Source organism: Ursus arctos, unplaced genomic scaffold (assembly GCF_023065955.2).
Source record: "Ursus arctos isolate Adak ecotype North America unplaced genomic scaffold, UrsArc2.0 scaffold_26, whole genome shotgun sequence".
In the NCBI taxonomy this organism is placed as follows: Eukaryota; Metazoa; Chordata; class Mammalia; order Carnivora; family Ursidae; genus Ursus; species Ursus arctos.
Genome location: NW_026622941.1, coordinates 12,377,869 through 12,402,009, shown reverse-complemented (window position 1 = coordinate 12,402,009; position 24,141 = coordinate 12,377,869). Strand labels below are relative to the sequence as shown.

The following is a 24,141-nucleotide window of genomic DNA, read 5'->3' as shown; positions in this document are numbered from 1 at the left end:
TCTTACCACTTTGACTCTAAGAAAAATAATTGTTGAAACACGTATTTTCATTAAGATATATATGGAAAGTTTCTCTTCTGCCAAAACTCACTCTCAATCTTAAATCACTGGAACCTCTTCGCCCTGGTTCTGCCACTCCAGACACATCCTCTTCTAATAAAACTGTTATATTTGACAAAAATGATTAGGCATCTCCTGAATTAAAAGAGCACAAGACTGTTCACGACTGTGCAGTTCACAGTTGTTTCTGAATTCCATCAACTCTCCCCTATCCCACCCAATCCCTACAGAGTCATGGTCTATTTTCTCTCCAGGAGCAGATGGCCCAGCTTTACCTCTCCTGAGTTACGTCATCCAAGATGGAGACAAAGAAAAGGTATCAGCCAATGAGCACTGATGACAAGGGGGTGAAACTGGGTCTTGGAATTACCCTGTATCTCTGATGGTTCTTGATTTTACTCCAGTTACCTGGGGATAAGAGTCTATATTGGAAACCAGTCTTCCTATCCAAGTGTTTATTCCAAGAAGCCAGGGAAGTGCATCTATTTAGTGATCTAACAGACTCTGCAGTCTAACTTAGGGACTTTGGTCCCTCACCAAGAAAAACACCACCTCTTTTTAAGCAGGACTTCCCTTTCAAAGCCATCCATCATCTTGTTCCTTTGTGGATTTTTTTATATCATAAATAATGTTTATCTTAATTCAGGACAAGCAATGAATCTGCCACGTAACTGCCACTGCCAGTTTCTGATCTATTAGTAAGATCTTACTTAAATATGTCAAGTCCCTCAACCTATAAAGGTCTTCACGGAGTCTGAATCTTTTAAAATTAGTATTTAAATTTATTATTCCACATTAGGTCTAATGAAGCACAAGCTGGGACTGCTTAAAGTATCACCATTTTACAGATGTAGAAGCTTCTTTCCTCTACAATACCGGGTCCAGTGCTTCATCAACCTAGTCTTGACTTGCAGCTGAAAAAGCAAAAGGTCTGTGTGAAGTGACAGAAGAGCACATCCCACTGAGGTCATGACCAAGGACCCAGAGCTGACCTCAGCACTGTCAAAGCCGGTCTGCAGTCATGGTGCTCTACAGAAGGGGAACGAGTACTGACTTAGATGAGGTGCTGAACATCCTTCTGACAGATTTGGGTCCAAGGAACTCTGCCCAAGGAGGTCTCCTCTTCTACAATCCCCTTTACGGAACAGAAGGCTGAAATCCAGTCTTTATAGAGAAATTAACGGCCTTTCCGTTTCTTCATTTTTCCTCCGGCCACCTTGTTCCTGACACCCATAGCACCCTCCGTGTCATCGTTGTCCCCAGCGTCCTCCCGCGGGCGTTTCTTCTTTTCTCCATGCTCCCTTAACTCCTGCGAGAAAAGAGAAACGATGGGAGTGAAAGTTACTATCACTGAGGGTAACACATCCTGCTCTCCTCTCCCTGAAATCAAACACTAAGTAACGCCCTAACACCTCACATTCGTAAAGGGGTAAGACCCAAATGCTAATACACAAAAGCGTTCACATGAAAAGTAAAACAATAAGCTACTATTTTCACATGGCAGGCCAGCAAAAATTTAAGAGAATAGTAATACCTCGTATCGGTCAAGGTGTGGGGACAACCACATACACTCTCGTTGACAGTGTAAACTGCTATAGCTTTTCAGCGGGGAGGGGTGGGAAATCTGGCATTCTCTATGAATTCCCAACAATTAATTTGGCCCAACAATGAATTCTACTTCTAAGAACTTATTCAAAAGAAACAAGTATACAAAGCTACATATATTAGGATGTCCAACATGGTACCACTTGAAATACAAAACGTGAAAAAGCATAAACGTATATGCACCAATATAAGTCATGTTATATACTCATAATGGAATTCTCTGTAGCCATTAAGAAGTGATCACATGGCTCTCTATTTGTTAATATAGAAAAATGTTAATTAGATAAAAATCTAAGTATGGCTAAAAAGGGAAAAATAGCCAAATGTTATCAATACCCAAATGTTCTCTGTGCGGGATGGCTTATATGTTTCACTTCGCTATTTTAATCTTTTCTGTATTTTCTGAAATTTTTTTCAATGTACATATAATACTTTTATAAACCAAAATACCAAAGAATTCCATGTGAGCAGAAAAACAAAAACAAGCCCACACATCGGCTACTCAGAAAGCACCGCAGGGGCAAAGTTGTCTTATCCCTCAAACGAGAACTCTAGGGAGCAGATGGCACTTGCTAGGATTCTCCTTTAGAATCTTCCCATCCATCCCCACCACTATTATTACTGCTACTTACTATTAGTAACTATGCAGTTCACGTTAGCTTATCTGGTACCAAAAACACCTTGTACAGTATCAAGGTAATTATTATTCCTAATTTTTCAGGTGAGGAACGGACTCTGAGAGGTTGGATGCACTGTCCAAACCCATGATGTCTAATTCACAGCTGGATCTTCTGATCTCAAATCCAAAGGTTTTCTTGCCACACGTGAAACATGAACGGTAGCTGAGTATGTGGTCATTGTGGTCAGACTGAGCCCAAACCCCGATTCAAATTACCTACCATCTCTGTACTTTAGTATGCTCATCTTAAATTGGGAATAAAATAATAACTCAGTTCCCGTGGTTTGTTACGAGGATGAACACAACAGCTAACACTGTTTGCATTTAAGTTGGTGAGAAAATAAGTTGTATACCATGCGGGCAAATCTCTGGGCTTCAGCCACTCGTTCTGTCAGCATCATAACCTCATCATCCTGTGTTGGAAAGACAGGCAGTTTCTTCCCAATCAAGTGTTCTATGCGCTGGAAGAGTTCCACATCATACCTGAGGAAAGACAATTGGCATGGCTTCGGTTGGCTGACAGTGCGAATGTCCGTCCATTCCAAAAGTATACATCTGTCATCTGATGCAACAGGAGCCAGTTTTAAGCACTCCCGAATCCATTATTCCTCCTCAGAAAACTGACTAGATGCCATCTTCTGTACACAGACCACTAGAAAATCACCAAACGTATTCTTTACTCCCAGAAAAGCCCAGGTTACGTAAAAATTTGTGCCTTTTAGAAACAAAACCAAACTAATTATTCTAATACTCTGAGCTGAGGGAAGGGTCACTGTGCTCCAGCTTCAGCAGCTGAAAGAAACGGCAGGGGTTTCTTCGTGTGCTTCTGTATGCCGAACGCCACACTAGATCTTCCACCTGTGTATCGCCAGCCCTCATTAAAACCCTGCGAGGTAGGTATTATTATTATTTCCATTCTACAAATGATGAAACAGCATGAGGGAGATTAAGGGACTATTCGAGTAAATGGCAAAGTCAGGCGCCAAGTCAGTCTGCTCCAAAGCTCTGCTCTTTTCTCTCCATTGTTCTGCCCCTAAAGTCAATTCACTTACTGTGTGACGAAGGTGATAGCCTTTCCCGAACGCCCAGCTCGAGCAGTTCGACCTACTCGATGGATGTAATCCTGAAATAAAAAGTGTAAATAAACGTGAGTTACATAAAATATAAACGAAACCTAAGAACGTAAAGTCTTACTGCAAACCTTTGAAAGAAAATAGACTTGTGTTGAAACACAGAAAAATGGATTAGGCAACAGGATAAGATAAATCTACTTTCTCTTTTTTATTCTCCTTGCAGCACCAAATTGACTCTTTTTTCTTTTCTTTTACAGGAAGACAAATTTAAAGCATATCTACATGGTCTAGAGAAAAACAGCACTGGATCTAGAGGCAGACCTGGATCATGGCTCTGGTCTTACCGCCTACCCAGCTACACCACTGTCTGCAAGTCACACAGCCTCTCTGAATGGGTTTCTCTCTATAAAACAGGGATAGAAATGCACGCCCAAACTCAGAGTTACTGTCAGAATCAAATGAGACATCAGTTAAACACAAAGCCAATAAATATTAGTTGTTCTGGGGGCAATTCTGTCCTCCCCAAGGGATATTTGGAAATGTCAACAAACATATCTGGTTGTCACCATGTCACCTGTGGGTAGAGGCCAGGAATGCTGCCAAGCATCCTACTATGTGAAGGACAGCCCCACGGCAAAGAATCTGCTGGCCCAAAACGTTCATGGAGCCAAGGCTGAGAAACCCTGAGATACACCAAGAACCACAAAAGCTGACCATCTTGAAGAAATGAGACTGACGAAGATCGGCGTACGCTGCACCTACCCCGCTGGCTGTAAGCACCCAATACCTCTCTTTGTCTACCTTCATCCACATTTACTGATATCCTCAGGCACGTGCACAATAACAAGAATGAATAAATCAAGAGCTTTCCCAGTTTTTGATACTTAACTAATTGAGGACAAAATAAATAAAATGATGTTGCAACTAAGGAGAGACAGAAAACATTCCATTAAGAAATATACTTTGGGGGAGCCTGGGTGGCTCAGCTGGTTAAATGTCTGCCTTCAGCTCAGGTCATGATCCCAGAGTTCTGGGATCAAGCCCCATGTCAGGCTCTCTACTCAGTATGGAGTCTGCTTCTCCCTCTCCCTCTGCTCCTCCCCTCACTCAACTCACTCTCTCTCAAATAAATAAATTAAAAATCTTAAAAAAAAAAAAAAAGAAATACACACACTTTGGATACAATGGAACATTATTCAGTCATAAAAAAGAATTGAATCTTGCCATCTGCAACAACAGACATGGACTTTAAGGACATTATGCTAAGTGAAATAAGTCCGAGAAAGACAAATACTATATAAGCTAACTTATATGTGCACTCTAAAAAGCAACAAACTGAGCTCATGATACAGAGGACAGATCTGGTAGCTACCAAAGGTGGGAATTATGGGGGTCGTGGATAAACTGGGTGAAGGGGGTCAAAAGGCACAAACTTCGAGTTACAAGATAAGTCAGTCATGGGGCTGTAACGTACAACATGGCAACTATAGTTGATAATACTGTATCATACATCTGAATGCTGCTAAGAGAGTACAGTTTAAAAGTTCTCATGCCAAGGGAAAAAAATTCATAACCATGTATGGTGACAGATGTTAACTAGACTTGTGGCAATCATCTCATGATATATGCAAATATCATTTAACATTATGTTGTACAGCTGAAACTAACGTTATATGTCAAGTATACCTCAATTTTTAAAAAAGAAAGAAAAACATTTGGGACTAGAAAGTCAGGTCAGGGACAGGACTCACCTTAGAATGGGTAGGAATGTCAAAGTTAACAACTACATCCACATGAGGGATGTCCAAACCTCGGCTTGCAACATCAGTTGCTAGAAGAATAGAACGGGCCTTTGCCTTAAACTTATTAAGGGATCCTAGGCGTTTGCTCTGAGATGATGAAAAGAAATGAAAAAAATTTTAATCTTGGAAAGCTAAAGAATCTTAGAATCTAAGATAAACACACTAAATATAAGAACAGAGACAGAAATTTTTAACAGGATGTTTCCCCTTAAGTCCAGACTGGGCTTCACAGATCAAAAGGAGATATGGAAGCAACAAAAAAATATTTAAGACTAAGGCTAGAAAATACTAACATGAAATAAGGATGCTTTAACATGACAGAGAGTTGAAAAATAATTTATTAAAAATCTTTTGAGACCAAAGAATCACTATTACCACTAGGGCTGAATAAATAAATCAACTCAAGAGCTTCCATACCAGACAAATAAGTACGGAATCTTCCAATTTGAGCTTCTCACTATCCTGGAAGGAGGAAGGAGGCAGGGGGCATCCAGAGCAACACTTCAAAGCCCATAAAATCTGAATAATTCTAGGAAGATGCATCAATGTCTCACGTTTTTGCACAGATCTGCTATAAAGTTTACCTCTCTCATGCCACCAGTTCACCACTGATGACACCAAAGAATCTTTACCTGACTCATCTGTCCATGGAGGGGGATGGCAGTGAATCCAAGATTTCGGAGTAGCAAAGCTGTTCTCTGAGTATTGTTACAGGTGCTGCAGAATATCATAAAGGAGTTCCCAGCCAATTCATTGAGAATATAAACCAGGTAGGTATCCTAAGTTACAAACCCAAAACAATGTAAGTAACTGAATCTGGAAGAAAAGACTGGAGCCCTGGGCATATAAATTATGTTAAAGACTAAGTCTATACACAGTTGCTTCTCAACTTTCCAGACCCCAGCTGCCAGTGTTGCATTCCTGAAGCAGCATTATCATGTCTGTGAACCATAAATCTCACATACAGCCTAAAGCCAAGCACAACTCCTTGTAGTCAGCAATCAGGAAAAGTCCTTACATCAAAGCACAAAACTAGGGTCCCTTGCCTATTTAAAAAAAAGCCACATAATCAGTAGACAAAAGAAAAGCTACTTCAAGAATGGGGCTGGAAAGGAATTACATCATTATTGTGGTTTAGCATGCTATGAATTCCCGGAATGTCTGACTTTCTCAGTGATAACTATAAGCACAGTAAGCGCTCTAAAACAAACAGGAGCACAGCTCTTAGCTAATCCAAAGTGGACACACTTTCAGATGCTTTGCTGAGGAAGGAGAGGGAGAGGCAGGAATGATCAAAGTAAACACTTTACCTTGAATTTAGAGGGAATAAAAAGATAATACTGCTGTAATTTCTCAACTGTCTGGTATTTGGAGGAAACAGCACATTTCACAGGATTCTTTAGTGCTGCTCGCTGAAGTTTTTGCACCTACAGAAAGAAAACTTGAAAACTTAGAATAGTACACTGATTCCTGAGTGCTCTATTTTTATAATTGTTACTGTTTCTATTTATCACTTAATATAGAAGAAAACATTAAGTCCTAGAAAATTTCACCTTCTTGGTCATGGTAGCAGAAAAGAGAAATGTTTTCCGATCTCGGGGAATTACTTTGAGGATCTTGTCAACCTAAGGCATAAAGAAGAAACGATACCAATATAACATTTAGACTGGACACTTGCAAATACTCTTTGTGAAGGAGAGTAAAAAACTATAAGTATCACTGTAGGAATCTGGGGACTCAAAAATCAATTCAATTCAGCTAAAATTAACTGAATATTTACTTTTTGATATAACAGGTGCTATTTTTTTTTGAATACCACATGCTATTAAACAAAATGCCATTCACAGAAAAGAAGTTTAAATTAGAGCCAAGCTAACCTAAGAGAAAAGTCAAGAATAGGTGTTCATCAACTAAGTAAGCTATGATGACAGAATATAAAGATATTGCAAAATCTATGAAAGAGGTATAAATCAAATGAAATGGAAAAGAAATCTGGTTGAAACGTCTCATGTCTGGGGCGCTAGGGTGGCTCAGTCGTTAAGCGTCTGCCTTCGGCTCAGGTCATGATCCCAGGGTCCTGGGATCGAGCCCCGCATCAGGCTCCCTGCTCAGCGGGAGGCCTGCTTCTCCCTCTCCCACTCCCCCTGCTTGTGTTCCCTCTCTCTCTATGTCTCTCTCTGTCAAATAAATAAATAAGATCTTTAAAAAAAAAAGAAAGAAAGAAAAGAAAAGAAATTTCTCATGTCTGAAATCAAAGTCAAACTACATTCTAAAGAGACACGGACAATGTGAGGAGCACCAAGAATGAGAAAAGGCAGCAGAGATGTTTAAATTAACTGATGATGATATAGGGCTCCACATAAGGCTGGTGGGCAATGAACCAAATTTTGAAATCCAGTACCTAAGATGCCCTAAGAGGAGGAAAGAAATTGAATGCTCACTTCTGTCTCAAAATCCATATTCAATATTCGGTCTGCTTCATCCATGACCAAGTATTTGAGTGCTCTTAAGTTGAAACCTTTTGTATTTTCCAAGTGGTCAATCAATCGACCAGGAGTTGCTATCAAGAAAGGTTGAGGAGAAAGTTCAATGTTTAAGAACGAGGACAAAAAGAAAGTTACCAAGCACCCCGTCCCCCAACCCCTAAATTTCAGAAATTAAAAAAATTAAACAGGATTACAAAAATCCTTTCTTCAAAGTTCTCCACAAAATAAGTTACGCCCAACGTCGGTAGTTTTTCTCCAATTCATCATCACCAGGGCCTTTTACCTTTGTCAATTACTCACCTATTATTATGTGTGGCTTTTTCGCCAGGGCCAGAGATTGGGACATTGAATCAATTCCACCTACAATCACAGCTACAGAAATAAAAAGAATAGAGAAGAGAGAGCCTTTATTTCTTCCATACTTCACTGAACATCTTTTAAAGTCAGTGCTAGACTTCTTCTTAAATTTTCTTCCTGTACAACTTTGCCCAAAGCTAAAATACCAAATTGGTTCTTAAGGTCAATGAACTCATGTTAGTAATACTTTCTTCTATTCTCCTTTTACACTCATTCTCAACTTGTGAAGAAATTCTGTGATTCCTTTCCTCTCAGACACTTACCACTTTGCACGCCAATAGAAGACCCCAGGGCTTCAAACTGCTCTGAGATCTGAAATGCCAACTCTCGAGTGGGCGTGAGAACTAAGGCAAACAAACGCTGGGGTGTCTCCAGCAGTGCATTCAGAATGGGCAAAGCGAAGGCCCCTGTTTTTCCAGAGCCAGTTTCTGCCAGACCGATAATATCACGACCTAGGAAGAAAAAGAAAACATCTAACAGCAAAGAAATGCTCTCTGCATTATTTCCGTATTTTCTACAATGACCCAATGTGGGCACAAAGGAGACAATGAATAAACATTTGATGAACTGGAGGGAGAGGAAGGCTGAATAGACAGAAGACATGGTCTTGTCCTAGATAGGCTCAAAATCTGGGGATGACATACACAAAGACAGTATGTGATAAGGACTTTAAAATAAGCCCCTACAAAATACAGTGAGAACACAAAGGAAGGAGTAACTTACTGCCCAGAAGAGTCAGAAAAGACTAACAGAGGTGATGGGTAAATTAAATCTGGAAGTAAGCAAAGAAAACAAAGAAGGACATTCCTATACGAGGACAGAGGGTGGAGGCTTTAAAGAACACAGCATGGGCAGGGAGAGGGGAAGTATAATGTGGCCGAACACAGAAGTGTTGAGGGGAAAGGGAGAAGAATGAAGCTAACAGGAAACTCATAAGCCATGCTAGGGAGTTTTGTGTCTTCCTTTAAGAGGGAGGAACTGAACGATTTTAAGCAGAGAACATCATGATCAATATAATTCCTAAGGAAGAAAAACCCTAGGCCTGATGGCACAAGGAGCCAAGGAGCTCAACAGTACAGGCCATTTCCACTGCTTCTTCTGAGGGAAGAATGCCGTAAGTAATCCCTTAAGAAGAGGTCCCCGGGGTTTGTTATCACCAATCAAGCCATAACTGTAAGATTTGGAAATTAACTCCCAAACCAAGACCCCATTTCTAGGCTGGCTGGCTGCAGCTCACAAGGCAGCTGTGCGTTAGAACAGCGCCCCCTGGGAGCGCTTCCTAGTAAAAACGCCCGCCACAGTTAACGCTCACATTGTTCCTTGGCTGTATACAATTGCTGAGATTTCCCTACCTAGAGATTAACCCTACAATAAACTCCTTTCCCCTGAGGTTAGCTGAACTCGACTCTCTTCCTTATGATCTAAAATGACCCAAACAAACAGAATGGGGAACACACAGGAAAATGAGAGCTCAATTCGGATACCAGGGGAGTTACGACCGTGTTCTGAACTGAGGCAAGGCAGTGAGGACAGAAACAAGGGAGATGTTGAAAGTCATGCAAGAAAATGTGGCTGACATGTGGGTTTCTAGCTTGGGAAACTTAAAGGCCATAAACTGAGATAGGGGCGTCCAGAAAATCAGTTCTGGCGAGGAAAACAATGACTCTGGTTTGAACATAGGGAACTTGAGGTTTATGCCATAGGCTCAGAGAGAAATATCTAAAAACCAGTTGAACATACTTGTTCGGAGCTCAGCAGAGAAGCGTAGGCTAGAAACACAGATGTGGGAGCCATGGTCATCCTAACAGTGGTGCTCCCCCAAGGGCAGACACATCAGAATAATCTATGAGATTTTTGTATCTATATATGCCTAGGTAACACATGTAGACATTCTGATTCAGTGGGGCTAGAAATCTCTATCATTTTACAACGTCCACACGTGATTCTGATGAGCACTGGCTGAAAGTCACTGATGCAGACGGTGTTATAGCTTCAGGACTGCACCAGAAATCGTACTAGTGTTTTAGAGCGAGAAAAAAAAAAAGGATAAAGATAGATTTAACACTGCAAGGAAAAGGAACCAGAAGAAACTGAGAAGGAACAGCTAGAAAGACAGAAGACAATACTGACATGAAATTGAGGAGGAAGAGAGCTTCAAGAAAGGAGAGTGCTTGATATCAAATAGAACAGACTTTTCAATATTCGTCTCTTAGACATTAATCACTTAAACTAGGACCGGCCATGCCAGATTAAACAACCAAATACGCTACCCTTTACCCTTCTAAACAGTGACATCAATATTTTCCACATAAAAGTACAGGTGTAGATGTGAATGATAAGTCAGACCAGACAATAAACTAATTCTGTTACTGTCACAAAAACAGATGACAATACAGGGATAAAATTTCTCCCTCATTTACTAACTTGAATGTTCCTCTTGATAGCAGGGTAAGTGACAATGAACTGCAACAGCACCCACCTATTTGTGAGCTAAGAGCTTCCAAAGTTTCTACTCCCCAACTCTGTGGGGATTCTGCCTCCCTGCCAGGGTACAACGTGCCTTCTGGAACAGGAAAAGAACAAAACAAAAACAGTGGGATCTGCCCTCCGTTCTGTCAAGGGAAATCTTAAAATTTCAGAAGGAGTATATAAGAAAGATTTAGGGAAGTAAAGGAGCTCAAGTGTCTCGAATCGTGTGGCTGTGAGCGATGGCCACGGCCACCAGCTAAGGCCTGCACTGCTTGCAGTTCTCTTATGATCCCCTCAAAGCAATACTCGCTTTGTGAGACTAATTTTTCTCTATTATCTCCCTTCTTTCTCTCACAACCCCTAAGCCCTTCCAGTGGTAGTGTCTGTGGAGAATACACTCCCCATAAGGGCAGAGTAAATTCATTCACCTTGGTCACACTGCCAGCACCTAACACAACTGCTTGGTATATCGCAGCCATTCAAAAAACTGTCTGAAATTCCTAGAGGACTGAGTGATCTCTGAATTAGAAATAAACTTAATACATGAAAAAATGGGAAGAAAAACATCCTCAAAAACCAATGGAGAGATCAAAATTTTTTTATGGTTCCTACCTTTCAGAATTATTACAAGGTTTAAGAACAATGGATGTACCCAGAGCTCCGTAACTTTGTAGAAATTGACACCATCATTAGTATTCAAACTTAAATTCATTTAACAGAAGAAAAAAAGGAAAGTGTTCTTATTTAAAATCTCTTGCTTAGGGCCAGCATCTACCGGTTTTTTTAAATGAAACATTTACAAATTGTTCATTAGAATGAGATAAGCTCAAGAATAAGAACATAGACTTTTTCCATGATGATTATGTCAATCACATTACTCAGTTCCTGGTGATCTTTCACGGACTCCTATTTTCTCTGCATTCAATACAAACTTGTTACTGAAAACATCATGAATAACTTCAAAATTATTACCACCACCTAATCTGGGTTCCTTCCGCCAACACCTGCTATAGGGTAAGCAAGAAAATGCTGGAATGCACCAACCCTTCTTTTTGCTATTCGAAAGCAACTCCAGTAGTGCTGACTGCTCAAACTCCTTCCCCACTTGCGCAGTCCGTATCCTAGCTTCTCTAGACAAGTTCAAAGTGTTTACTATCCCTTCCCTGAAATACTCTCCCTTACCTAATTTGTATGAAATTGTACTCTCACAATTTTCAACCCTCTACTGAGCCTCCACGTCTCCCCTGTCATCTCTTGGCCTTCTGTGGCAACCTCACCCATGTCCACAGTTGCGGCTACAAGTTCCCTTTGGATATGGTGTCTGTATCCAGTTCTGGCCACTTAAACAAGCTGTAATCCCCAGATTCCAACCGTGCATTAGTCAATTCTATCTCTTTGATGCCTGAAAGCAATAATTTCCAACTGAACTCCTCTTCCCTGGAATTATTTTTCCTACTACGTTCCTTTTTATACCAGTAATATGTCCTAGACACACAGGCATTAATATTCAATTGCCCCACTCCTTGCCTTTCATTAACTGGTTATAAAATCATGATGATCCTTTTTCTATCATTTTCTCTTTTTCATTCGCACTACCACTACCCTACCCTTTACTTATTGCCAAAATTACTGCAATGCCCTCCTGATTGGTCCCGCAGCCTCTCGCCCCTCATCTCTAAACTACCTTACAAAACTATGAGATTAATATTCCAATAATACAACTCTAAGGATTTCATTCTCCTGCTAAAAAATAATCTCCCAAGGCAGTCCATTGCCTGTAGAACAAAGACCAAACTCCTTTACCCAGCATTTAAGTTCGGCATAATCTGGCCCCAACGATCTTACTAATCTTTCCCCCTAGTCTCTGTTAAGTACTTGCAGGCCTCCATGCATGCCCATGTTTTGTCCAGCCTCCTCAGCTTTTTTTCATGCTGTTCCCTAGGCCTAGAAAGTCCTCTCTTCCTATCATACACGAATGTCTAAATCCTATTCAGTCTTCAAGGTTCAGCTTGAATGTCTTTCCAACCTTCCCAGCCGAAAAATAAAATTTCCTCTAATCCATCCCCATAAGTAATAATCTATTCTCCTCCCTCAGTGCACTTGGAATGTAACTTTCTTCTGTCCCTGTTCACCTTATAATAGATTTATAATTATTTCCTTAGTAGACTCCAAATTCTTGGAGAGGGCCAAATCTTAACTTCTGGTGCTTACACTTATATCAGATACTTACTATTTATGGAAGGAACAAATGGAATTTCACAAAGTTTAATTACTTTTCCACATGACAGCTCTTCAGATCACTGAAGCCAATTATCATCCCACCCAGCTCTACTCTTCTCCAGACCAAACGCACTCAGCTTCTTTAACTATTTAGGACTTTTGTTTTAAGATTTAATTTTTTATTTGAAAGAGAGAGAGCGTGTGTGCACGCACGAGAGCAGGGAGGGACAGAGCGAGAGGGAGAAAGAATCTCAAACAGACTCGGCACTGTGCATGGAGTCCTACACAGGGCTCAATCCCAAAACCACCAGATCATAACTCGAGATCAAGAGTCCTACACTCAACCGACTGAGCTACCCAGGCACCCAATTTAGGACTATTCTTGATACTGTATCACATTCACTGCCACTCGGTTGGTCCCTCAAAATTGATCCCCAGAACTAAGTATAATATTCTAGGTGGGTTCTAACCAGTACAAGGCACTTTTCTCTCCCTAGAGCTAGTTCAAGAGTTTGTAACCTGGGATATGCGGGAGAGGAATTCAGGGCAGGGGGTAAATTCTAGGTACAGATACATTTATACATTTTTCTGGGGGAAAAAAATCTTAATGTAGCTAAGATTACCTTCATTTTCTCTTAAGGATCTTATCAAATTTCAGTTAACATTGTTAGCTCTCTTTTACCACCAACCCTAATCCTGTGAAGTTGGGCTTTGGGAATCTAACAGCAGGACTTTACCTCTACACCTACGGAAGTTCATCCTGTTAGTTTTGGTCCCATTAGTCATCAACCAACATGTTAGCCATTATTCTGCAAATCTGATAAATATGTCTCACAAAGCAAGAGCTCTCAACTCCTTTACATACTAACAGACGTTCCAGGCACCCTTATGTACTTATTCACTTATTGACTCATAATTCCTAACAAGTTTCTTGTCAGTATACTTTAGTCCAGTGCTTCCTTAAAGTCAGCATCTGCTGTAGACAACAAAGCTCCTTATAAAAAGTAACCTCAGTAGAACAAGAGAATTTTTCCAAAGCCAATAAACCACAAATTTTGTATCTTCAGTGGCCACATTTTTATATCACTTGAAGTATGCAAGAATAGCTCTCAAAAATGGTAAGTATTTAATTGAATATAACCTCACACTGAACCTGTATTGAGCCACATATTTAATTTCAACCTACCTTGTAAGGCCAAAGGAATAGCTTCGATCTGGATCTTTGTGGGCTTTGTCCATCCCAACTGGTCACAAGCTTCACACAACACATCTGTCACACCCTTAGAATTCAGAAAAACAAACGTCAGCAGAGAAGAACACACACACGTGCCTCCCTGCGAATTCAATGAATGTCAGAGCCACCCTGCTGGTGACATGTGCGTCCCCTACCCTTTGACTCAAAAAGTACTGCGAGCCTACTGGGTCTGCTCTTTAACTGGGAGCACCGAGACAGTACCTCAAGACTTAACACTTTCTACCCAGAGACGAAGCCAAGTTCTTCACATGTATCAGTTCATTTGATCCTCACAATTCTATGCCGTATTTATTACCCCCAATTTACAGCTGTGCAAAGTGAGGCACGGCGAGGTAACAACGTGACCCTAGAAAGCGACTGGGTCAGAATCCAAACCCGCTTCATTTGACTCCGTAGCCCAAGATTTTGGCGGGGTGGTGTGGGGGGTTGCCGCGTGTACAGTCTCCTGGCAAATACAAACGGCGCCACACCAAAATGGAGAAAAGCACAAATGGGGACTCTCAGGCACGGGCAGCCCTCCCACCATTCACACCCAGAGGCTTCGGGACAGAGTCGGAGCCCAAGCTTCGGAAATTGAGGTAAAGCCCAACTAGGCCCTAGCTGCTTTTGTACACCACCAGCCAGGATGTAAGGTAACCGGACTCTATGCGCCTGGCGCCAGCAGTACAAAGAAAAGCCGGCGTCATCCACGCTCACCAGATCTTTAAACGTTTTAGTTTCCTCCTCCTGCACCGCCGGCTGAGGCGCTTCTGTCGCAGAATCGTGCTCCTCGGGCGCCGCCATGTCTTCCGCGAACTCCGAAAGTGGGTCGGCGGCGCGCTCGGGATGCTGGGAAATGTAGTTTTGGTTCTCACCGGCCAGCCTGTTCTGGGCGCCCCCCTGCGGGCTTGCTGGGATTTGCCGGCCCTAGCGGTGTGGTTTAGCGGAAACGGTTAAAAAAAAAAAAAAAGGCTGGGGATGGATATAAACGTGTGGCCTTGTATAACTGAGCCCAGCGCAGTAGGGCCTGATGACGTCGGCCTCCTATCTACGTTTTAGGATCCTTTTAAGAAGTTTCCTCGCCTCTATGGGGCGCCTGGGTGGCTCAGTCGTTAAGCGTCTGCCTTTGGCACAGGGCGTGATCCCGGCGTTCTGGAATTGAGTCCCACATCAGGATCCTCCGCTGGGAGCCTGCTTCTTCCTCTCCCACTCCCCTGCTGTGTTCCCTCTCTCGCTGGCTGTCTCTCTGTCAAATAAATAAAATCTTTAAAAAAAAAAGAAGTTTCCTCACCTCTCGCACATATTATGTCCCTTGCTTTTCTAACCATAGAGCTTTGAACAGGTTGGTATAATAATGCTATTTATTTGTTTTAACTGTTTCATTCATTTATTCAATAATATTTGTTTAGAGCCTACCATATGCTAGGGCTATGCTAAATGCCTAGTGAACAGGACAGCATCCCCTGCTGTCGTGGAGAAGACAGATAATAAATAAATGATCACAGATAATATCAAGTTGCGGAAAATGCTACGATGTAACAAATGGAAATAAACATGATGGACAGTAACCCGGGGAGAGTGGGTTGTGGGGATAACTGGGACACTGGGCAAGGCCTCTGGGAGGCAGCGATAGTTGAGCTGAAAGAAAGTTCCTTCAAGAACCCAGAGGACAATTATTTCAGACTAAAGGAATAGCAAGCGCAAAGGCCCTGAGGGAGTGCAGTCAATGAGGCTGTTCTGGAAAGCAGTCTGCCACTACTAAGGCAAATTAAGTTATTTTATGTTATATGCCCTGTGCCCAGCAAGCACAGTCCTGTGGTCCAGCATACAGGTGCTCACATGGTACCATGGTGTTCCCTACATCGTTATTTTGGAGGCAGGGGGTTGGAAGCAAGTGGTATCCATCCTTGGGAGAGTGGATAGTTAAAATGTGCTCACAGTGTGAGCAAATGGGCCTATAAGAATATGGCTAGATCTCAAAAACCTAGTGCAGAGTGAGAAAAGTGGATAGTATGTCATGCAGATTTAAAATGTATGCCCACAAAATATCACTTTCTGCTGGAGCAGATACACACAGAAAGGTACACGTTAAACATTTGAGATTGGTTATCTGTGGAGTGAGAGGAATTGGGATAAAATTGGGAATTGGGGAACTGGGAATAAAAGAGAATACAAAGAATACAAAGCAAAAGAAGGGACTTCTGATGACAATGTGCCGACCTGAGAACTGTCAGCTCAACTTAGTGTGCCCGAGGTCCTTCCCACCACCACCATCAGGGCTGAAAAAAGGCCCTGATTTAGGAATCACATTGGTGTCTCCAACAACAAAAACAGGCAGGGTGTAGTCAGAGAAGCAGACTCAGGTCAGACCCCACGGGGCCCTGCAGTAAAACAAGTGTGTGTTGGATGTTATCCTGAATACAAAAGGAAGCCCCTGGAGGGTATTGAGCAGGGCAGGGATAGGATCTACATATTTAAAATATCACTCTAACTCTTTATGGAGACAGATTGTAAAGAGGAAAGGATGGAAAGAGAAACTTTCTACGAAGGAAGAGATGATCTTCTTACCCCCAGCTCTAAGCATACTGCCTGACACAAAACGGATGCTCTCCAGGAATGTTACCTGGATGAATGACAGCTCAGCGAAACATCGGGGTCAGGTATGAGGGCAGATCAGAAGGAACTTTGCTGGTTGTTTCCTTAGGGAGTGAAGTTGTTCCTAGCTTTGAGAGCACCTCCTGCACAATACACCAGGGCCTTCGGTCTTCTTGTATCGTTTTTCCAAGTTAAAGAGAGGAGAGAAGACACACACCGTATAAGACAACAGGTCACCCTGAAACTGGTTCCATCAGCCCGTGCTTGTGCCAACACAGTCTGAGGCCCTCCAGCTGCCCATTCAGCTCCCTACACCCTCATCCTCTCTGTTTTCCCAGGGCTGGGAATTAGGCCACTCTGGGTGAGCTTCAAAGGGGATAATACTCTTCGAGATAAGGAGAAGTTGACTTCTCCCGAAGAAAGTCTCCCAGACTAGCTCTGGCTCTTCCTTTCTGTCCTGTGCCTGGTACACCTGCTGGAAATGCTGTGCTCTTCATTTGACAAATGAGAAACTCGAGTCCCGAGCGTAAAGACACATGTCACACGGCAAGGTGACAAGAAAGGAGAGTAGAACCCACGCCTCCAGGGCCCGGCCTACCCTTCTCCCTGCAGAGAACATCAGCTTCCGTGATCTCAGCAGCTTTCTCCTTGGGGTCACCCTGCCAATTCTTCCACCACACAGAGTTTTCTGTAAAAAACGACAGAGTGGCTAAAATATGTACTCAGCTTCCCTTAGACTTGTTTTCCGATTTCATTTAGGAGGGGAGTGGGGAATGAAAAGTGCTGAGGGAACCCAGAAGCCCCGATGGGAAAGGAGGGAGGCTAGAGGCCTGGAAAAGGGACCCGGATGGAAGCAACTGGAAGGACTACAAAATTGCATATCATATGGGATCTAAAGTGACCCAGGTTTTTGGCACAGCGGTTAAGCGTCTGCCTTCGGCTCAGGGCGTGATCCCGGCGATCAGGGATCGAGCCCCACATCAGGCTCTTGCGCTATGAGCCTGCTTCTTCCTCTCCCACACCCCCTGCTTGTGTTCCCTCTCTCGCTGGCTGTCTCTATCTCTGTCGAATAAATAAATAAATAAATCTTAAAAAAATAAATAAATAAATAAATAAAGTGACCCAGGTTTTGTTAAAACGTGTGACAGGAAAGAAAAACAAAATCAGATTTCTGGGGGTCTGGTGCTGCTCTGAAGGGGAACGGGTTTAAAGTACTCCACTGCTCTTATAATATAAACTGCCCTTTTCGGCCAAGCAAAAATCCTTTCGGTTTGTTCTTGGATAATTCAGACCTCAGCTATTTTTAAAACTTCCTCTGGTGCCAGTGTCCCCGAGGCGCAGAGGGACGCCCACAGTGGCCGTGGCAGCAGCCTGGTGGCGCCGTTCCTCGGCCTAGGGCGCGCCGGCAAGGTCGGGGCCTCACCCAGCACCCAGCCCGGTGACAGGATTCACGTCAGACCGGCAGGGGGACCAGAGAGGCTTCCACAGAGGGGAGCCTGCACGGGCTGAGAGGACTGTCTCTGCTTTGGACAATTTGGAGTCGTTTGGATATTTATATTCTAGTCATGGATATAATAGAAGTCATTCTAGTAACTGAGCGGTGTCATATCCTGTACTTCAGAACAATGAGGAAGGTTAAAAAGGAAATCCAAATAAACACCCAAAATGATGAGGGGGGAAAGCAAGTCTGAAACAATACACTCCAGAAGGAGAGGCCAAAGTGACGGACCCCACCTTACTGTGAAAAGTTTTCACAGGGGGCGCCTGGGTGGCGTAGTCGTTAAGGCTCAGGGCGTGATCCCGGCGTTCTGGGATCGAGTCCCACGTCAGGCTCCTCTGCTAGAAGCCTGCTTCCTCTCCCACTCCCCCTGCTTCTGTTCCCTCTCTCGCTGGCTGTCTCTATCTCTTCAAATAAATAAAAAATAAAATCTTAAAAAAAAAAAAAAGTTTTCACAGGCCCTAAGCACTCCTGCCTTCCTAGGACTCTTTCTCCACAAAACAAAACAAAAACCCTAAAAATTATATTTTAAGGGTGCATTAGTATAAGGACAAATATATAAATATTCCCATATTAAAATAGTTTCTTTGATATGAAAGTTCTTTTTTTTTTCCTTTTGATTTTAAAAGAAGTTGAAACCTTTTTTGTGGGCCACTAAAAGTATGGTGGGCTCCAGGCACTGTGGCTCCTGCATTTGGCTACGTAAGGGAAGGACCGTGGTGAAGCCTTTAGCAGGTCCGCGACCCTGGGCCGATGTGGGGCATGAGCAAGTCAGGACAGCAGTGGCTCCTGGACAAATGTGGAGTGAGCCCCCAAACTTAGGGACAAGACTTCTGTGGAAGATGCAAACAAAAATCCGTTGTTAGTCAGTTTCTGCTGAAAATCCTCCCAGAGGTTGTATTCCCTGTAGTCCTTTGTGGAGAAAGCTCCCTTTCTGTTCTGAACGTGTTCTGTATTCATCAAGAAGGAATCAGTACCAGATTTAATCAGTCGGAAAATTCTCTTTAGGGGCGCCAAGGTGGCTCAGTTGTTAAGCGTCTGCCTTCGGCTCAGGTGGTAATCCCAGGGTCCTGGGATCGAGCCCCACATTGGGCTCCCTGCTCAGTGGGGAGCCTGCTTCTCCTTCTCCCTCTGTCTGCTGCTCCCCCTGCTTGTGCTGTCTCTCTCTGTGTCAAATAAATAAATAAAATCTTAAAAAAAAAAAAAAAGAAAGAAAAAGAAAATTCTCTTTAACTTATGAATTAAAATCTGCTGTGAGTGTGTACGTTCAAGAGAAGAGGGACACAGATGATTGTTACAATGAGGGCAAAACGGAAGAGGACAGAAGAAAGAGTTAACATACAAATTACTTAGCGAGGTAACCAATCCATGTCTAGAGGAAGAAAGATTAACTGGTCCCAGTTGTTTGTTGGTGCCTTCTTCTTTTTGCTTTTGGTTTGAAAAGCTTCTTAAAATACAGAGGAATCTGTTATTTGTTTCTTTTTTGTTGTTCAACAAATAGTCTCAAACATTATGTCAGAACCCGGGCCAGACATCAGGATCCAGAAGTAAGCACGAAACTTGTGCGCCAGTTGGGGAGACAGCCTGTTTATTTATTTATTTCTTTTTTTAAGATTTTATTTATTTATTCGATAGAGACAGAGACAGCCAGCGAGAGAGGGAACACAGGCAGGGGGAGTGCGAGAGGAAGAAGCTCCCAGCAGAGGAGCCTGATGTGGGGCTCGATCCCATAACGCCGGGATCACGCCCTGAGCCGAAGGCAGACGCCCAACCGCTGTGCCACCCAGGTGCCCCAGCCTGTTTAAAAAATAAGAAGAAAGTGGGGCACCTGGGTGGCTCAGTCATTAAGCGTCTGCCTTTGGCTCAGGGTGTGATCCCAGAGTCCTAGGATCGAGCCCCACATTGGGCTCCTCTGCTGGGAGCAGGCTTCTTCCTCTCCCACTCCCCCTGCTTGTTCCCTCTCTCTGTCAAATAAATAAATAAAATCTCAAAAAAAAAAATAAGAAGAAAGAGGGACACCTGGGTGACTCAGTCAGCTAAGTGTCCGACTCTTGATTTCGGCTCAGGTCATGATCTCAGTGTCCTAGGATGGAGCCCCATGTCAGGCTCCTTGTTCAGTGGGGAGTCTCCTAGAGACTGTCCCTCTCCCTCTCCCTCTCCCTCTCCCTCTCCCTCTGCCCCTCCCCTTTGCTCACTCACATGCGCTCACGCATTCTCTCTCTCTCAAATAAATAAATCTTTAAAAAAGAAAGAAAGAAAGAAAGAGAGAAAAAGAAAGAAAGAGAAATCCTCAGTCAAGTGGGACAGATAGACACAGAAAAGTTATCACAAGTAAGAATGGTACTAAGGAGAAAAGCAAGGGGATGGCCTAAACTTTATCTGTGAATCACGGATGTTTTCTCTGTGGAAGTGCCTTTTAAGCTGAGACCTGGAATTGACTAGCTGTGTGGGAATAGAGAATGGCTTAAAGCCAGAATCTCCTAGGTTAGGCCCTGCAGTGGAAACAATCAAATGAAGCTTACAGTGATTATAAGATGATAATCTAGGATGGAGCTGGCAGTGTAGATAGGGACCTGACTATCTAGGACCCTATAGGCCATATAAAGGATCTGAGGATTTGAGACTTTATTCCAAGGGCAACAGGAAGCCTTTGAAGAGATTTGGGCAGAGATGTATTTGAAAAGATCACTCAGTAGGCTGCAGTGGAGAACAGACTGGGTTGGGGGGTGGAGTGAAGGAACATCAGTTACCAGGTGTTCGAGCCAAAGATGATGGTATTTTGGACCAGAGAGAGGCAGTGGGGGTGGAGAGAAATGGACAAAATCAAAGGGTGTGGAGAGGCTAGCTAAATCCTCATGAATGATTTAATGCGGAAGACGAAGGCCAGGGATGGGCTGATGATTCCCAGTGTCTGGCTTGAGCAAGAAGAAACGAACTGGAAACTTTACATAGCTAAGAGGCTCTGGAAGATAGACAAATATGTGGGCAGATAAAGGGAGTGAGGTCATGTTCAGAAGAGAATGGTTATTGTAGGAACTGAGCCTTGAACCCAAGCAGTCTGGCTCCAGAGCTCCTACTCTTACCACCACACTGTATTATGTATGTGTTATCCCCAGAACGGCTAAGGGAGACAGAAATATAAGTAATAGGCCCTTAAAATTTTCAATTAGCTGAAGCCAAATTGTTTTGTCTCCTGGGTAGTCTACATACCCCAAGGGCATCTCTTCTGTGGATAATTAGTTTTGAATCTCCCAATAAGCATTAAAACATTGGCATCTGGGTATCTCTTTCACACCAGCTTCCCCCTCCATCCTCCCTGTCCCACCTCTTCCTTTCCTCCAGGCTCCACGTCAGCAAGTCCTACAGACTCCGTGCCAAAATGGACCTTGAGTTCCCCTGCTTCTCCCTTTCCATTGCTACCACCATAGTCCACAAGGACTTTCTCGTTGTGTGATTTCCCACCTGACTATATTCACTACAAGGGCAGTGCCCACACCGTGCTCTGTCCCGATACAGTACCCAGTGCCAGGGAGAGAACAAGCATTCAGCAAATAGTTGCCCAATGAATAAATGAGACTGGTTTGTAGATTAGTCTCCTATGAGTGAGCTTAGCATGAATAAATCCCCAAAGCCTCCTTATTTACTAATTATATGGATCACGGGAGTTTCTGAATCCAATTTAATAAGACTGCAGGCAGCCGCTCCCATGAGGGGCACTCCCCCCCGCCCAAACAGTGGCTGGGAGCAGCCGGCTCAGTGCGGCAGGAAAGCCAGCTGCTCTGCCAGCCCTGCCGTTTGGCCCCTTGAACATTAGCCAGAACCCCTCGGTCTGGTCTGCTACTAGCCTCGGGTCTTTCTGATAAGAGATTCCTATGTCTGCGATCTGAAAAAATCTGGTGTCTCAGACTGAGAATTACAGTGCAGAGGACAATATTCTAAGATATAAATAAAATGTATAAAGAATGGAATTAACCCGAAGTCAACAACAAGCAGGAAATTCAAACGTTATGTTAGAATCCTTATGGAGAGAATCACAAAGGCTGAAGTTTCAAGGTCAGTTCATTCACACCATGGGGTGGGTGATAAAGGAAAGGGAGCTATGTCTCATTTCCTGGTTTCTTGGTTGTTTCCTATGCTTTTTATATGTGTTTTATTTTTAATGCATGTACAATTTTACAATTTTTTTAAAGTAGGCTCCACACCTAATGGGGGGCTTGAACTCACGTCCCTGAGCTCAAGAGTTGCATGCCCTATTGACTGAGCCAGCCAGGCGCCCCTGCATACACAATTTTAAAAAATTGCTAGAAATGGAGGTGTTTTTGTAATTCCTTGGCAATCCAGTTACCCTTGCCACAATGAAATAATACACAGCAGCTTCCAGCTGCACTTTCAAATAGAAGCATGTGAATTTAAGTAAAATGAGTTTGGTGTCTAAATGTTTGAGATAAACATAAAATAAAACATCAGCTGCTATCCTGGACATTTCTCATCCTCAGCGATAGTCCAGCATCTTTTCAACAGCTGTCCAATGACTCGCAAAGTTCCCCCGGTACAACTCCTTCTCCTTAAGTAAAAACCAGAACCTTACTCGCCCACCCTCCCTTCCGTCTAGGACACGAGTCTCTACCGAACAGAGACACCTGTGCCAGGGCTTAGTTCAGAACAGAGCGATGCAAGGAAGTAGATCCTGGCATTGGCCGAGGTGCCCAGCTACGGGGCAGCAGTGGCAAAGGTTCTGGTGGCCAGATGCTGCGTTGGACGTGTAGAGGCCGTCGGAGGTGTCCTAGCTTAGTGACAGAACCAGTGGAGTTTCTGCTTGAGTAGTGATGTCACGGGGTTGGGGGATTGTTCCCAGCTGCATTACCCCCAAGCCTTACTTGCAACTTCTTGGAGATTCTGGGAGCTTCCTGATACGCTCTCATAAAGTTCTTTTCTGCTAAATTAGCTGGCAGAGCTTCTGTTGTTTGCATCTAGGAACTGTAAGTAGCAGAGCTGTTAAGGAGAAGAGCCACATAGACATAATTAAAGCACCCTTGTCAGCGACCCCTCTGGAAGTGGCGCTGCTCGCAGCCTGGTGAGCCCAGCACACTTCCTGTGTCTACCCCCTGTCTGTCCCCCTGTCCTAAACATCCTCTCAGCCATCCAGTGCCCCCTCTCCCATTGTCATTCTCACCCGGTGACCCTGCTTCCTATTTCAGGGGAAAATGAAGAGAACTTCCACAAGTTCCCACGCCAAACTTAACACTTGCCTGCCCCACCCTCTCTCTTGTTCGAGGATGTGCTCTCAGTGTCCCTGCGAGTGAAGGGCAACCCCCGATCTCTACTTTCTCAAGAACACTCCTCTAAAGCCTCCAGGTCCTCTCCCTCACCATCACCTTTTCCCCTCTCTCCTGGATCATTCCCACAGCACTATGATTTCTCTCCATCTTACAGAATATTTCTCATGACCCCATATCCCCTTCCAGCTAGTGCCCACTTCTCTGTTCCCCTTGACAGCAAAACCCTTCAAGAGAGTTGTCTATACATGCTGTCTCTAATCCTGCCCCTTAACCCGCTTCAGTAAGGCTTTTGGCCCCATTGTTTCCACAGATATTTCTCTTGTCAAGGTCATGAGTGACCTCCATGCTGCAAACACAAGGGCCAATTCTCATTCTTCATTTTACTTGATTCTCCGGCAGCCTTTGGCTCCCTCTCCTTGAGAAATCCTGTTCATTGGCTTCCAAGACACTGCAGGCGCCTGGTTTCTCTCCTGCCCTGCTGGCTACTCCTTCTGTCTTCCTAGTTAGCTCCTCCTTATCCCCACCCACGTCTCGCCCTAAATGTTGGCAGACGCAGGGCTGAGTCGTTAGAGCTATTCCCTGCATTGTCTATGTCTGCTCACTCCCGAAGTGTCATACCCAGTCTCACGGCCCAAATACCACCCATTTGCTAAGAATCCTCACATTCATAACTCTTCTCTAACTCTTCCTCAAGCTCCAGACTCATTTATTCAACCATCGACTCGTCTTTCCTCTTGAATGTCTCCGGTGTGTCTCTAAAATGGACCTCTCCTGATTCCACTCC

General features: G+C 43.5%; 1 protein-coding gene across 2 annotated transcripts; it reads right to left on the bottom strand.

Annotated features, from left to right (window-relative positions):
- Positions 1 to 821: 821 nt before the first annotated feature.
- On the bottom strand, positions 822 to 23,070 carry DDX47 (DEAD-box helicase 47). 2 transcript variants are annotated; one of them, XM_026502392.4, is made up of 15 exons: positions 22,956 to 23,070; positions 17,179 to 17,268; positions 16,609 to 16,749; positions 14,703 to 15,231; positions 13,938 to 14,031; positions 8,326 to 8,514; positions 8,006 to 8,077; positions 7,661 to 7,779; positions 6,773 to 6,844; positions 6,530 to 6,646; positions 5,852 to 5,998; positions 5,169 to 5,306; positions 3,397 to 3,467; positions 2,698 to 2,827; positions 822 to 1,369 (listed from the first exon to the last, which is right to left on the bottom strand). In XM_026502392.4, the coding sequence occupies exons 4-15, from the start codon at positions 14,787 to 14,789 to the stop codon at positions 1,238 to 1,240; spliced, it is 1,368 nt and encodes a 455-aa protein (XP_026358177.1). In that variant the 5' UTR covers positions 14,790 to 15,231; positions 16,609 to 16,749; positions 17,179 to 17,268; positions 22,956 to 23,070; the 3' UTR covers positions 822 to 1,237. The 2 variants fall into 2 exon arrangements, with proteins under 2 accessions (XP_026358177.1, XP_026358178.1); XM_026502393.4 differs by lacking the exons at positions 5,169 to 5,306; positions 16,609 to 16,749; positions 17,179 to 17,268; positions 22,956 to 23,070 and having other exon boundaries at positions 14,703 to 14,870.
- Positions 23,071 to 24,141: the final 1,071 nt, after the last annotated feature.